Genomic DNA, 15838 nt, shown 5'->3' on the forward strand with positions numbered 1-15838 from the left:
CATTCACTGGCTAACATAAATCCAAACTGGAAAACTGAATTCCATGTTTAAGACAAGAAAAGCACATTTCCAGTCCAGACACTGTAATTCATCATTTCCTAACTACAAATTGGAAACTTCTAATAATTTTCTAATTATTTTTAACTACAGTACAAACCTATAGCAAAAAAGAAAAAAAAAGGAATTTGTTTATAAAATTCTAATAATGTGAGCAAAACACAACTATAGCTGAGCAATGACCAAATTATAGTAAATAAGTACTTCAAGTTTTTTTAAAAGGTGGCATTAATCCATATAATTAAACTTTGCTAGATGTTAACTGCTATCTTATTCAGTAATTTTAAAATATCCTTACCACAGGGATGACATGAGTGACACCATCTCCACTGTCTATTACCGTACCGGTCAATGTCCGTTCTCCTACTTGTCTGGAGGTCCAAGATGCAGCTAAGGCAAGAACGGCCTTGAACAAAAAGAAATATGGCAGGCAAGAAAATAAAGAGTTAATAGAAAAAAATTTTTTTTTATTGTAGAACTTCATTCAATTGTAAATGTAATATCTTTGGAAAGGAAATACACAGAAATAACTTACATTATACAGTAAAATTGTTTATATCCTATATATTATTAAGACAACTTAAAGCCTTAAATTAGTTTTTAGGGGCATATTTATAAAGTTTCCATATTTTAATGAGGGCCATTTTCCTCCTATAGCCAAAAAAAAGTGGAAGACTAACATGAGATACTACAGTACTAACATATAGGAGACTAACAGGAGATAATACAGTATAGGACTTAAACTCTATGTATATGGCCTAGCCTATAACAAACACAAAAGTAAAAGTAAGGTAGAGAAGCACACAACCACCAATCATTAGTTATTCAATACATACATGGCTATACACAAGTATCACTCTTATATTATTAGCTCCAAATTTTCTAAATGCAACATGCATTCAGGAATATGTAACAAGCAATATAACCAGAGAACAGACCACTGAACATTTCCAAATACTGTGATTTAATTAGGAAAACAAAGTTGATGAAATGTTTTTCTATAAAAAATCTTGGCATAAGCAATAAAGTATGGTTTTCCATTTACAAAGAAATTAATGTAACTAGTTCAATTAAAAAAACTAAATTTCATATAAATCCAAGCCTCGAACAATATAATTAAAAACAGTACTAAGCTGGCTTTATTTTATCTACTTGCAATATAATAGCTGAAAAGAATCTAGAAAGGTAACTAGACCATCCTCTTACTTTTAACACTGGATCACACCATAGTCATTATGGGCTAACAGAACCACACAATAATTTATATACCTATTAAGCATTTGTGATATGCCAGGGATCACATTTGCTACAGGGTTAAGAAACAAGTAAGAAGTAAGCTCTGTTCCTAAGAGGGGAGAGAAACTATTCCACTTTCCATACAGATTTATTTCCATACAAATTAAATTCGACAAAACATTATAGGGATTTGTGATATACAGTATACAGAGGAGCACAATGGCGACGATGGTCAAACATATGTAGTGGTAACTAATTCAAAACAGACTACAAAAAAGGACACAATGAATGTTATAAGGGTAAATAAATGTGTATACAAAGTTTTTACATGAACTCTAAATAAATATTAGTTCCCTTATTTCTGTTTTCCAAAAGGCCTTATTAATTTATCCAAAACCCAACAACTTACTTCCTTTTAACACTTCTCTTTTACTCACTAAATAGTTCCACTGTTCTAATGAAATAAATTATCAATTCAACAGAAAACTATGATATGTTTTGAAATTAAGAAAAATACACAAATATTTTAAGGTTAAATTAAACCAGGTTAAAATTTAAGAACCATGTTTATTTTGACATCTAAACTTGCTTACCTGTACAGCAATGTACAAGCCAGGAACATTGAAGGACTCAAACATTATTTCAGCAGTATATTCCCTGTTTTCTGGAGTATTCAGTGGAGGTTCAGTCTATGAAATTAAATAACATTTAAATAGGCAATATCAGATTACTGTGGTAACTTTATAGACAATTTGTAAGTGAGAAATAATATATTTCAAACACTCTATTTACATAAAAATCATTAAACTCAGAGGTACAAAGACAAACAGGCTAACGAAAAACTGTAGAGAATTCAAATAGATCTATACATACATATAACAAGAGTGTAAAATGGAGATGTTTACATAGCTCTCTTCAGTTTAAATTATGTGACTGAATACACCATATCCCTTAGAAATCTATGGGGTAAGTCTGGGTCAGAACATATCCCAGTGAGGTAAGAAAGGACCTAAGGAACAGCACCCAAAATCCTGAACTTCATGGTTCACTTTTGCCTCAGGAATACCTAAATCATTTTATATCACCAAGCTTGAAACTACATAATACTTTATTCTCATGAGTCTGATTTGACTATTAAATTCTTTTTGTTATCTCAAATACTTAAACTTGAAATGTAAAACTTTAAATTTAAGAAATACAGAATTATCTTTTTGACCTGGGGTTAAGGAAAAAGTCCTTAAATTTAATGAGCACAACTTGCAATTCACTGCAAATAAAATCATGTTCTAGATTTTAAAAGACACCATAAAAATTTTTTTTCAATTAACTGGGATCAGATCTTTAACTTCTAAACTACTTGATGTATTTAAACTTATTTAGGAAGGCTTGGGACTATGTTCAAGAATTTGGAGATAATTTAGTAATAGTTATGTGTAAAATTAAGCAAACTAAAAAAACCAAGGCAGTTAAATTATAAACTCCAAGAAAAACAGAATTCTATACAAAATAAAATTTAATCAGAAGATCTCACAAGGAAAATATACAAATAGCTAATAAGCACATGAAAAAGTACTCAATGTCATCAGTCGTCAGAAAAATGCAAATTAAAACCAAAATGAGAAAGCTCACACCCACCAGAATGGCCAAGACTGACACATATCAAATGTTAGACAGAATGCAGAGTAACCGGATCAATAACACATTGTTGGTGGGTGTGAAAAAAGGTACAATCCTTTGGGGAAAGTTCTGAAACTTAAAATCAGTCATACAGCTACCCTATGGCACAACAATTCCTTATCTAGGTGTTTACACAAGAGAAATAAAAACATGTTCACAAAAGACTTGTATAAGAACATTCACAATACCCAAAATATTCATAACTATCAAAAACTTGGAACAGCCCAGGTGATTTTCAACAGGGAAATGGGCAGTGAGGCATATTTATACAATAGAGTATGACCCAGCAAAAAGAAGCAGCAAATGCAACAACATGTATGAATATCAAGATTATGGTGAATGAAATCTTACCAAAGAGCACATTTTATACAAATCTACTTATATGAAACTTAAAAATAAGGAAAATGTATGTGTGGGAACAAAAATTGGAACAAGGGTTGCCTCCAAGAGATGGGGGTAGGGATTAACTGGAAAAGGGCAAGAGATAACTTTGCAGCTTAATAGTAATGTTCTGTATCTTGATAAGGGTTTGGGTTACACAGACATATGCATCTGTCAAAACTAGAGAAGGCAACGATTAATACATCATGCATCCTGCAGGCCAAATCTAGTCTACCACTTCTTTTTGTAAATAAAAGTTGACTGGAACACAGCCACAGCCACTCATTTAAGTACTGCATATGGTTGCTTTCCTACTACAACAGCAGAGCTAAGCAGCTGCAACAGAGACCACATGGTTTACAAAGCCACAAATCTTTCCTATCTACCTTTAGACAAAGTTTGCCAATGCCTGGTCAAACCAATAAAATGGTAGGGTTAAGATGTGTGATTTTACAGAAAGTAAGTTTTATAGAAAAGAAAAAAATGTACACAATAATAAACTCTAGTTGATGATAATGTATGCTAAACTAGTTAGGGGTAAATTGACTCAATCTCCAACTCTTTGCAGTGATTTAAAAAGTAAGATGCAGTAATAGAAAGATAACCAAACAAACAGATGTTCTAAGACAATTACAGCAAAATTGAATGCTGAGTCTAGATTGTAGGTGCTCACTGCAACGTTCTTTAAACTTTGTATTTATGTATATGTATATTCACATATGTATATATATATTCACAATCACCATAATAAAATATAAAATATTAATTTTACCCAAAATTATGATATAACTATATCACAGAAAGAAGAAGAAGATAAGGATATTGTGTTAAGGAGGGGGGACAAAAGGAAAAGAACAAAATACTCGTCTTTCCTAGTAGGAAGTTACAGTATCTAATATTTAAAATAACAAATGAAATACATGAGAAAACTATCAGGGAAAACTCTTTAAAATTTTAAAGTGTGTGCCTCTGGGGAATCAAGTGTTTAAGAGTAGGGAGAGGTTAGGAAGGAAAGTGCTGTTTCTTAAAGTTAAATCTATAATGATTAAATTTTTAAAGTTATAAACATGCATTGCTTTGATTAAAAAAAAGTTTAAAAACTAAATTACATATTTTATTAGCAAGAATCATAAATGAAATAAAAATCACACCTGCTATTTTTTAATTTAAAAAACAGTGTCATGTTTCCAACTTTTTCCCCTCAAATTTACAGTTAAAGATACTAAATATGATCCAGATTTATCACAATGTTTTTAGATACATGACAAATAAATTATAGCCTATTGCGTACAGATGTAATGAAAACATTCTCATTAAGCTTCTTCAAAAATTTCCTCACTGAAATTATAAGTTGTGCTTACCAAAAGAAAATAATGATCTTCAGGTTCTGCCCTTAAATATTTAAAGATCACTTGCTCCATAAACCTTTCCATCAAGTCCCAATCTTCAACTATACCATGGCGGATTGGCCACTATTAAAACAAAAATATAAAACAGGAATCAAATCTTTATTAATATAAAAAATAAACAGATCATTAGTAAATAGTAGATGAGGGAAGCATTTCTTAGGTGTAATGACAATGCATACTTAACTAGAGATAAAGGAAATGATTTCTACATATTTTCAGATGTTTCTATTTAAAAAAATAATGCAAATATGTCAAAATGTTAAAACCTATTCAATCTAGATGAAAGATTATACCAGTCTTTCTGGATTTTTGAAAATTTTATAATAGAAACATACCCCATTAAAATTCAGCTTGTGAAAATTACTGGTTATGACAATCTGCTTAATCTTTAATTTATTAGCTCTGACAAATATTTGTTGCATATCTAATATATAAAAAACGGTAAGTAAATAGCAAGAATAGTCGTAAATCAAGCAAGCAAAATTTTGTAGGACAAGTCATACATATCTATATAGACTCAGTTTCAAAACTGAACCTGGCAGAACTACAGCAAATTCAAAAATACATTGCAAATATTTTAAATTTTCCAGGGAAATTTGGTGATACTCAGAATCAGTTTGACACTACATATCTACTAGTTTAATAAAACAGTACAGTTTCAACATCAGTCAGTAACATTACTTCTTTGAAAAACTGGATTACCAGCAGTTGCTATGATAAAAATTAAATCCCTCCCTTCAAAAATCCATAAAATAAGAAATGTAAAAAGTAAATTAAGAATGAGGATGGTGATACAAAATCTAATTCAAGGTGTGAGAAACTGTGACCTACCTGACAGGCACATGCATTCTAATAGTAACTAATTAAAAATATTTTCCTTTCAAAGAAGTGTCATTTTTTTCAAGTAGCTACGTTCCTACTTAACAAACAGACTGTTAGAAATTTCTTTCTAAGTGACAAAAAACTGTCACAACTTTTACTGAGACACTGAAGGTACTAAGAAAGTTTGTGAACCTCTGCAATAAAAATTTCACAACACATAGAACTAAAGCAAAAATTAGTATTCTGACTATACGAAGAATTCCTTAAACAAGCAAAGTAAAAGCTTAGGCAATAATCCAAAATTTTACAAAAGAAACATTTTTTAAAATATACTTCCATGCACTTAGAATAAATATACACTCAGTACCTAAGGATGAATACATTAATGAAGAAAATATCCTACTGTCATTTAGTCATCATTAAACCTCTTATCTATACATTTCTAATGACCACATTTCACCAAAGCCTTCTAATATACTTCTTAAAGCATTACACTTAAAAAGTAACTTCTACTCCTCACTGACTCATTGGAAAAGACCCTGATGCTGGGAAAGATTGAAGGTGGGAGGAGAAGGGGATGACAGACAATGAGATAGATGGATGGTATCACTGACTCAATGGACATGAGTTTTGAATAAACTCTGGGAGTTGGTAATGGACAGGGAGGCGTGGCATGCTGCAGTCCATGGAGTTGCAGAGTCAGACACGACTGAGCGACTGAACTGCTTTACGAAAAGCAGTTCCTCACTTTGCTTTAGGAAAGGAAAAAAATGTACTTATTACATCATTCATTTTATAACATTACTGGGAGTTTACATATTTTAATGTTCTAAATGCTATTTACTGATTTATTCATCATATATCATTGTGTACCTACTATGAATCATTGGCACAAATGCTAAGGCCATGAACATCCTGCCGTAAGAATCTATCTAATGAAAGAAATATAACAGATACAAACATTACACTATTAGCTTTTAAAGAAATAAAATAGCTAGGACAAGATGAACAACTTGCCTTCAGAGGGAAAATATGAAGGCTCTTATTTCTCTATGACTGAGGAGGCCATATCTTCTTAAAGGAACAACCTTGTTAATTTTGTTTTCAGAGTGGGAGATAGAAGGAAATGTAAGTAGAGAATAGCAAAAAATATGTACAGACACTACATAATATACAGACACAACAGTTATCAATGAAAAACACCTGTGTCTTTAGGGAAAGGGGTGTAGATAGGTAGATGGCTTCTACATGAAGAGGACCAGGTTCTCAAAAACTATTACTTGCCTTGTATTGGTGTTTTATTCTATAAGAAATAGAACATCAGTAGAAATTTTCTATCAGGGTAAACAAGAATAGCTTTGTTTTTAAGAAGATAATTAACAGTAGCATTGGGAAAGCTGAACTGAATCTTACAAGAACAAAAGAGAATAAGAGCCCCAGTTGTGCTGTAAATGATGTTAGGCCAGACTGAAGATTTCTGTCACTAAGAGAAAAAACTCAAAGATATCAATAGGCTTCTAACTATGAAATCAGGATGAAAAGAATCTATTATTAATCAAGATAACCAAAGATGTAATTTGTCTTATCTTGGAATAGCAAGGGTGGAGTATATATAAAAAATTTTGTTTTGAATATATTAAACTCAAGAGCCAGAGAATAGGTAGGTGACAGTAGGCAGCTGGAAATGGGTCAAGGAATTGGGTAGAGATCTAAGCCGTGCCGGCAGATGAAGGTGTGGATGAGATCATCTACAAAAGGTCTTAAATAAGAGAGAATCAAGGACAGTACCTGGGAAATACTGATATTTGAATAGTAGGCAAAGGAAGAAGAGCCGGTGACAGTACAGGGAAAAAAATGAACAGTAACAACAAGAATAGCCTCTGTTAGGAAGAGAGCCAGCAGAGTAATCTTGTGAAAGAAAGACAAATCAAGAAGGATAAAGACTGCTAGATATAATTGGATTTAACAAAGAGCTTATCAAAATAAGTTTGTTTTTAAAAGGACAAAGAAGAAAATAAAATAACAACTAAAATGCGGAGGAAAGAAGGCAGGGCTGCAAGAAGTTTTGTCATTTGAGTGTGCCTGCTGCATCTGGAAGACCTGAAAGTGTATTAAGAGAACGAATCAATGCAGAGGAACTCTGGCCTCTCAGACCACTGACTTCACCACCTCTGAAGGTGTCTTTTCCATTTTGGCCACAGTCTATATCTTAGTATCATCATCATCTCTAAATTTCTGAAATGCAAGTACACCCTCTCTCTGATCACAACTTCTTATCCTTCTAGCATACTCCAGCACCTCACTACATCTCTCTAGACTTGCAGTCCACAGGCTAATATACTTTTTCTCTAGCCAAAACCCATCCCTCCTCACAACACACAGTTTAGACTTCGGGCTCCCTTACTCTGCTCATATTTCCTTTTATCATTCCATCTACCAAAACCCAACTTGGCATGATCCTACCCTAAACTTAACCTATATCCAGAATGCTGATCATACAAACCACATAGAACTGGCTGATAAAACTAAGAATTCATAACTACTATTCCCAAATGGACATAAATATACCTGGCAAGCTGTTGTTTCCCCACTCTGTTCATTTTTACTCTCCACAGTAATGACTTTAAATATTCTCCCCATCACTCAGACTTCACTTTTCCCCTCTATTTCCTGAGCAGTAAAGAAAATGTCATCATGTGTTTCACAAGGAAAGCAGGAGCTAAGTCAGGAAGCCAAACTGACTTTCCTCACCAAATCTGTAAAACTGATTCCACACTTACTTCTTTTTTCCTTTTCAATTGCTTATAATTTAAGAGATCCTCCATGTATGAAGTAAATCATCTGTGCTCTGGATTCCATCCCTCTAGCTTTGTCATCGACCTGTATTATAGTCTGTCTTTCCTGCTGCTTTGATCTCTTTTTCTAATAATTCTCTCACATTAGCATTTAAGCATTTAAACATCTCTTCTATCTTATGCCCACACTTATTCTCCTTCCCAATCAAAGCCAAACCTCACAGGAACAATCCTTTCATTTTTCCTGGCCTACTTTGCTGGCCATTCACAATCCAACCTATACTTTAATCCAGGCTCATTAGTCTTCTAAAACTATTCTTATTAAGGTTACAAATAACATCCTTGCAACTAAAGACAGCAAGTAACATATGGGCTCTAGGTCACTGGATAGCAGCATGCCACACTGTTTATCAGTGACCTACAGTTCTTTCCTGTTTACCCAGTCTAACTATGCCTTTTCAGAATCCTTTGTAGGCTTTCCTCCTCTATCCAAATCTCAGTGGTGCATTGATCAAGCTCTGTCATAGGCCTATCCCTAGAGAATCTTATCCCTTCCAAAGGTCACTAATATCTTCCAAATATTTATCTCCAGGTCTGTCTTGTTTATAAGCTCCAAGAGCCAAATATCTGTATAAATGCAAACCACTTATAATTTCTTCTTCAAGGGCTTTCTTTCCACATTACAATAGTCTTGAAGTCAGGAAATCCATTTTTCTTATTTAATCTCAGCACTTTAAATAAAATTGTTTATACATGGTAGTTTTTTTGTTAATGAATAAATTATGAGAAGTGAAGAAAAGACGTATAAAGGAAGAAATGTGCAGATCAGGCAAAGTGAGTTTTAATAGTGTCTACCTTTTGGTGCAGGTGGGGATAGTGACTCTGAGAGCAGACACAAGGAAGGTATCTGGGTTACTAGATTTGTTCTCTATCCTGAACTTTTATGATTACAGTCACAAATTTTTTTTTAACTGTATAACTAAGCCTTATCTATTTTATAGCATGTAAATTATATCTCAATAAAAAAGGAGCAGGAGGATGAAGGGTAGGGAACAAACAAGAAAAAGATAAAAAACAGTGCCCTTTCAGATGACACAGGCTTCAACAGGAGAAAAACTGTGTGGGTCTGAATAAAGATGGGAAGTATTTCTAGGTGTGATAATGTGGAGGCAAGAGAAAGTCAATCACATTGATGACTCTGAGATTGAAAAAGTAAATACCAGTTACTCGAAGGAGCTAAAATATTCCTCTTTGGGGGGAGGGAAAAGTAATGCAGTTAAAGCAAGGCTGGAAGAAGTCACAAGGGAAGAGGCTGAGAGTATTAGTCCTGTAATTGAGTGGCAAAATTACTAAACGAACTAATTTTTTGAAATAAAATGTAATTTATATTTATACAAATCATAAAAATTTACCTTTGTTGCATATGTAGGTTTTTCTATTGCTTCATCACCAATGAAGAAGTCTAGGTCATCAACACCTTTCATCACCCTCCTTTGAGCTTGATCTCCCACTTTTGCTGACTCCTTAATAGCAATACCTTTAAAATAGAAGTTATTTATGCATGTAAAAAATTTTATTTTTTTCAAGTGAGATGAATTTTTTACTTGTATTTTTTCATAGTGAAGTATTATTACATAGAACATGATCTAGTATATTTAAACTGCTAAATTAAAGCAAAAAGGTCATTAATAAAAAAATGACAAAATTCCTTTAATACAATGAAATCTCAACTTCCACCCAGAAACAAGGCCTCAAATATAAAAAGCCCCCAAAAGAGAGGTACTGTTGTGGGAATGTTTCAGTTATGTTCTTAAAAACTAGGTAAACTCTGTTTTGGTCTGAGTAAAACTGTAATTCCACCAAGTCAACATAGGCTTGATGAACAATCAGAAAGAAAAAATTGAAAACCAGTAATAAAAGTAGGAAAAGTGCATGGGGAGATATTTTTTTAAAACTTTTTTCATATACTGTTTGCACTACTGTGAACTAGCTTACTTTTAACACTGGCATAAGGACCTGTTAAACTTTAATCCACATATACAAAGGGAAACTTCAAATCATTCAGGTAAAACACATAGCAATCTCCTTATATAATTTCTAAAAACAGCATACAGTTCTAGACCTAAAACACAAATTTCTTAACTAAGTTGTAAATGTCTGAATCCTTCAAATTAAACAGTTCTTCATTCAAAACATCTGCATGGGGACTTTCCTGGTGGTCCTGTGGTTAAGACTCAGCTCTTCTACTGCATGGGTGCAACCCCTGGTCAGACCCTGCATGAGGAGTGGCCAAAAATTAAAAAGAAACAAAAAACAAAAACATGCATACACTTAAGCTGATGGGCCATTCAAACAGTTACACTTTCAGTTAATAACAATTTATATCCTTAATAAGGTATGTAGAAAATACAGAAGGAAATCCTAAATTCAATCTACTTCTAAATGCTGCTTCTCTAGCATAAGGCACATAGACATCCAGACGCGTCACTACAAATTTCCTAGAAACAAAGATTATGAAAATAACTTTGAACCATATCCACAGGTTTTCCAGATCAAATATCCATGTTCATCAGTGGCAATGATTATATCTGCTCATTATAAAACTACACCTGCAGCATTAAAACTAGTTGGGTGAAAAAAACCCCATAATCAAAAATCTTTTCTTTCATACACAAATGGATTTTTAACATGCTGCAATGTCTCATAAGAAAGACAATGAAAACTAAAATTGCAAATTTTGGCAAAAAGATGAAATAGAGGAAGAATACAATGGTGATGAGAAACAAAAGTTTAAAATATCAAAATTACATGGGCTTCCAACTAAGACTTAATACAGCACTTAAGCATATAAGCAAAAGCAAATTTTGTAAGAATCTGAGTTAACACATCAGGAATCTCCTGAAATAAATGTTTTAATCACAATACAATGCCTTATAAAAAATTACAAATTAAAGAGATTACAAAATCAGCATTTTAAGAGTTGAGTTGTGTGCCCCCAAAAAGATATGTTTAGGTCCCAATTCTTACTACCTCAGAATGTGACCTTATTTGGAAATAGGGTCTTTCAAGTTAAAATGAGGTTATTAGGATGGGCTACAATCCAATGACTGGTGATCTTATAAAAATACAGAATTGGGGCATATCCATGTGCAGAAGAAAAACAATGTGAAGACACACAGGGTTAGCTATATGACTGGAGTGATGCACACAGAAGCCAAAGAATGCCAAGGACTGTCAGGAAACACCAGAAGTTTTAAGAGCCAAGATTTCTCCCCTAGAGCTGTCAGCAAGATCATGGCCCTGTTGACACCTTGATTCTGGACTTCTTGCTTGCAGTACTACAAGTTTCTGCTGTTTTAAGCCATCTGGCTTTTGGTACTTTGCCTTGGCAGCCTCGGGAAACTAATATAAGCATACACATGGAATAAAACTAAACTCAAACATAACTAACAACAAGTACTAGTTTGCAAAAGTACTCTATTTTAGTCAGCCACAGAGCCAATATTTGTCATCAAAATCTTAAACAAACTATCAATATATTGATATGTAATGTTGGGACAAAAGTGAAAAAAAGCAAATCTGTCCCTCCATGTAGATAACAAATATACTTGAATAGAGAATAAAAACAACAGTACTACAAATTAACACCACTATATTCCTATGAATAAGTTATTTCATAAGTGTCAGCTAAAAGCCATTCCATGTATTGAAGCATTAGATTTAGGTAATAACCTAAATTCACAGATAATCAATCCCTAGAAAAATATATCAAAAGTTTATCAGAAGTGCAAAAGTCAAACAGGTCTGTTTCTAGGGAATGAAATAAATATACAATAGCTCCCCCTTTAGAGATAATTTTGACACATCTTCACACATTTAACTTTGTTCTTGCCATACATAAACAATAAAACTACTCGTTCATGTCCAATGAGTGCCCAACTGAGTCCAGAGATCTGTAGTTCAGGCAAGTCTAGTAATTTCTACATTGTTCTCAGTATCACAGACTCTGAATCCTAAGCTGCTTTCACTATTCTCTGTATGTTTATCTTTCCGCTTCCTTCTCATTTTCATAAATCAGTAAGAATACACAAAAATATTCAGTCACACAAATACTAGTGATACTTCCAAAATTAAACCACCTAGAAGTTAGCACCACCAAGGAATGGCTCAAAAAGTTTGTCGTCTGATATGCTGAAGTCTTAACCTGGCGGTAGGTCAGGTAGTTGAGAAATGTTACTATACAATGTGCAAAAGGTGACCGTCTAACACTCAGATGTCCAAAATATGTCCATCAGGGACCAGGTACATAGCCCAGGCTAACAAATAAGAGCACAAATAAACCAAGTCTGAGAGTATTTTTTAAAAACATCTGAAAGATAAATTATTGAAACTGGACAGTCAGTTAAAGTGAAGTTAACAAACATAAGCCAGAACAAAAATAACCTAAGTAAGGTTATAAAGTATTCGAGAACAGCTGAAGTCTGCATCTCTAAAGATAAGATGCCATCCTTATTTTGAAGATGGGCTTTTGTTAGGGATGTCAACAAGCACAAGCCCTGCAAAAATCATGAGCACAAACCAAAGGATGGTCTTTGTAGCTGTGTGATGAGAAATGCATTACTTAATAGTAACACACACACATTACTAATAGCAATATCCTCAAAGCAGATTCCCAGCTTATTCATTTTGTCTTTAAAAAAGTATTTGGTAGATTTAGTAAATGAAGAGCTAAAAAGAGATTTGAAATAAATGGTCAGAGATATGGAAATGAGGCCACACTTAGAACTTGGCAAATCATGTTTCTAAAGCACTAAATCTTATAGAATGTTGAAATGATTATTTACTTAATTTTTTTACTTTTATCAACAAAAAGATATTCAGTCAGCTTACTTATGATTTAAAAGAAATACTTACAGGAAGGGATGATAAACTGTGGTTCTGTATTTCCAGCATATCCTAATTTTGTATACCTGAAAAACAAAACAAAAAGAATTTTATAAGTATTTCACTAACATCTTGCAATTTATGAATTTAATTCTTAGAATTCTATGTTATAAAGTTAGATTCCATTCTGGGTGAATATTATACAAAATCCCATAACTTCAATTATGGCAAACCACTTCAGTATTCTTGCCTTGAGAACCCCATGAACAGTATGAAGCTTTTTGCTTTTTCAAAATGATACAATACTGAAAGAGGAACCCCCCAGGTCAGTAGATGCCCAATATGCTACTGGAGATCAGTGGAGAAATAACTCCAGGAAGAATGAAGGGATGGAGCCAAAGCAAAAACAATAGGCAGCTGTGGATGTGACTAATGATAGAAGCAAGGTCCGATGCTATAAAGAGCAATATTGCATAGGAACCTGGAATGGCAGGTCCATGAATCAAGGCAAATTGGAAGTGGTCAAACAAGAGATGGTAAGAGTGAACATCGACGTTTTAGGAATCAGCGAACTAAAATGGACTGGAATGGGTGAATTTAACTCAGATGACCATTATATCTACTAGTGCAGGCAGGAATCCCTCAGAAGAAATGGAGTAGCCATCATGGTCAACAAAAGAGTCCGAAATGCAGTACTTGGATGCAATCTCAAAAACGACAGAATGATCTCTGTTTGTTTCCAAGGCAAACCATTCAATACCACAGTAATCCAAGTCTATGCCCCAACCAGTAACACTGAAGAAGCTGAAGAGGAACAGTTCTATGAAGACCTACAAGACCTTTTAGAACTAACACCTAAAAAAGATGTCCTTTTCATTATAGGGGACTGGAATGCAAAAGTAGGAAGTCAAAGAACACCTGGAGAAACAGGCAAATTTGGCCTTGGAATACGGAATGAAGCAGGGCAAAGGTTAATAGAGTTTTGTCAAGAAAATGCACTGGTCTTAGCAAACACCCTCTTCCAACAACACAAGAGAAGACTCTACACATGGACATCACCAGATGGTCAACACCAAAATCAGATTGATTATATTCTTTGCAGCTAAAGATGGAGAAACTCTATACAGTCAACAAAAACAAGATCAGGAGCTGACTGTGGCTCAGATCATGAACTCCTTATTACCAAATTCAGACTTAAATTGAAGAAAGTAGGGAAAACTGCTAGACCATTCAGGTGTGACCTAAATCAAATCCCTTATTATTATACAGTGGAAGTGAGAAATAGATTTAAGGGCCTAGATCTGATGGATAGAGTGCCTGATGAACTATGGAATGAGGTTCGTGACACGGTACAGGAGACAGGGATCAAGACCATCCCCATGGAAAAGAAATGCAAAAAAGCAAAATGGCTGTCTGGGGAGGCCTTACTAATAGCTGTGAAAAGAAGAGAAGCAAAAAGCAAAGGAGAAAAGGAAAGATATAAGCATCTGAAAGCAGAGTTCCAAAGAATAGCAAGAAGAGATAAGAAAGCCTTCCTCACAGATCAATGCAAAGAAATAGAGGAAAACAACAGAATGGGAAAGACTAGAGATCTCTTCAAGAAAATCAGAGGTACCAAGGGAACATTTCATGCAAAGATGGACTTGATAAAGGACAGAAATGGTATGGACATAACAGAAGCAGAAGATATTAAGAAGAGGTGGCAAGAATACACAGGAGAACTGTACAAAAAAGATCTTCAACCCGGATAATCACGATGGTGTGATCACTCATCAAGAGCCAGACATCCTGGAATGTGAAGTCAAGTGGGCCTTAGAAAGCATCACTATGAACAAAGCTAGTGGAGGTGATGGAATTCCAGCGGAGCTATTTCAAATCCTGAAAGATGATGCTGTGAAAGTGCTGCACTCAATATGCCAGCAAATTAGGAAAACTCAGCAGTGGCCACAGGACTGGAAAAGGTCAGTTTTCATTCCAATCCCAAAGAAAGGCAATGCCAAAGAATGCTCAAACTGCCGCACAATTGCACTCATCTCACATGCTAGTAAAGTAATGCTCAAAATTCTCCAAGCCAGGCTTCAGCAATACGTGAACCGTGAACTCCCTGATGTTCAAGCTGGTTTTAGAAAAGGCAGAGGAACCAGAGATCAAATTGCCAACATCAACTGGATCGTGGAAAAAGCAAGAGAGTTCCAGAAAAACATCTATTTCTGCTTTACTAACTATATCAAAGCCTTTGACTGTGTGGATCACAATAAACTGTGGAAAATTCTGAAAAAGATAGGAATACCAGACCACCTGACCTGCCTCTTGAGAAATCTGTATGCAGGTCAGGAAGGAACAGTTAGAACTGGACATGGAACAACAGACTGGTTCCAAATAGGTAAAGGAGTACGTCAAGACTGTATATTGTCACCCTGCTTATTTAACTTCTATGCAGAGTACATCATGAGAAACGCTGGGCTGGAAGAAACACAAGCTGGAATCAAGATTGCCGGGAGAAATATCTATAACCTCAGATTTGCAGATGACACCACCGTGATGGCAGAAAGTGAAGAGGAACTAAAAAGCCTCTTG

The 15838-nt window shown here is 34.3% G+C and overlaps 1 protein-coding gene across 1 annotated transcript in view; it reads right to left on the reverse strand.

The window, feature by feature from the left end:
- The window catches only part of ACTR3 (ARP3 actin related protein 3 homolog), a 53273-nt gene that overhangs the window by 12928 nt on the left and 24507 nt on the right, over positions 1-15838 (reverse strand). The window contains exons 2-6 of the mRNA XM_018062016.1: positions 13292-13347; positions 9790-9914; positions 4713-4823; positions 1887-1982; positions 356-463 (exon numbers count right to left, since the gene is read on the reverse strand). Coding sequence (XP_017917505.1) covers positions 356-463; positions 1887-1982; positions 4713-4823; positions 9790-9914; positions 13292-13347 — 496 coding nt within the window. The remainder of the gene's footprint in view (positions 1-355; positions 464-1886; positions 1983-4712; positions 4824-9789; positions 9915-13291; positions 13348-15838) is intronic.

The sequence above is a fragment of the Capra hircus genome, chromosome 2 (assembly GCF_001704415.2).
Source record: "Capra hircus breed San Clemente chromosome 2, ASM170441v1, whole genome shotgun sequence".
NCBI lineage: Eukaryota > Metazoa > Chordata > Mammalia > Artiodactyla > Bovidae > Capra > Capra hircus.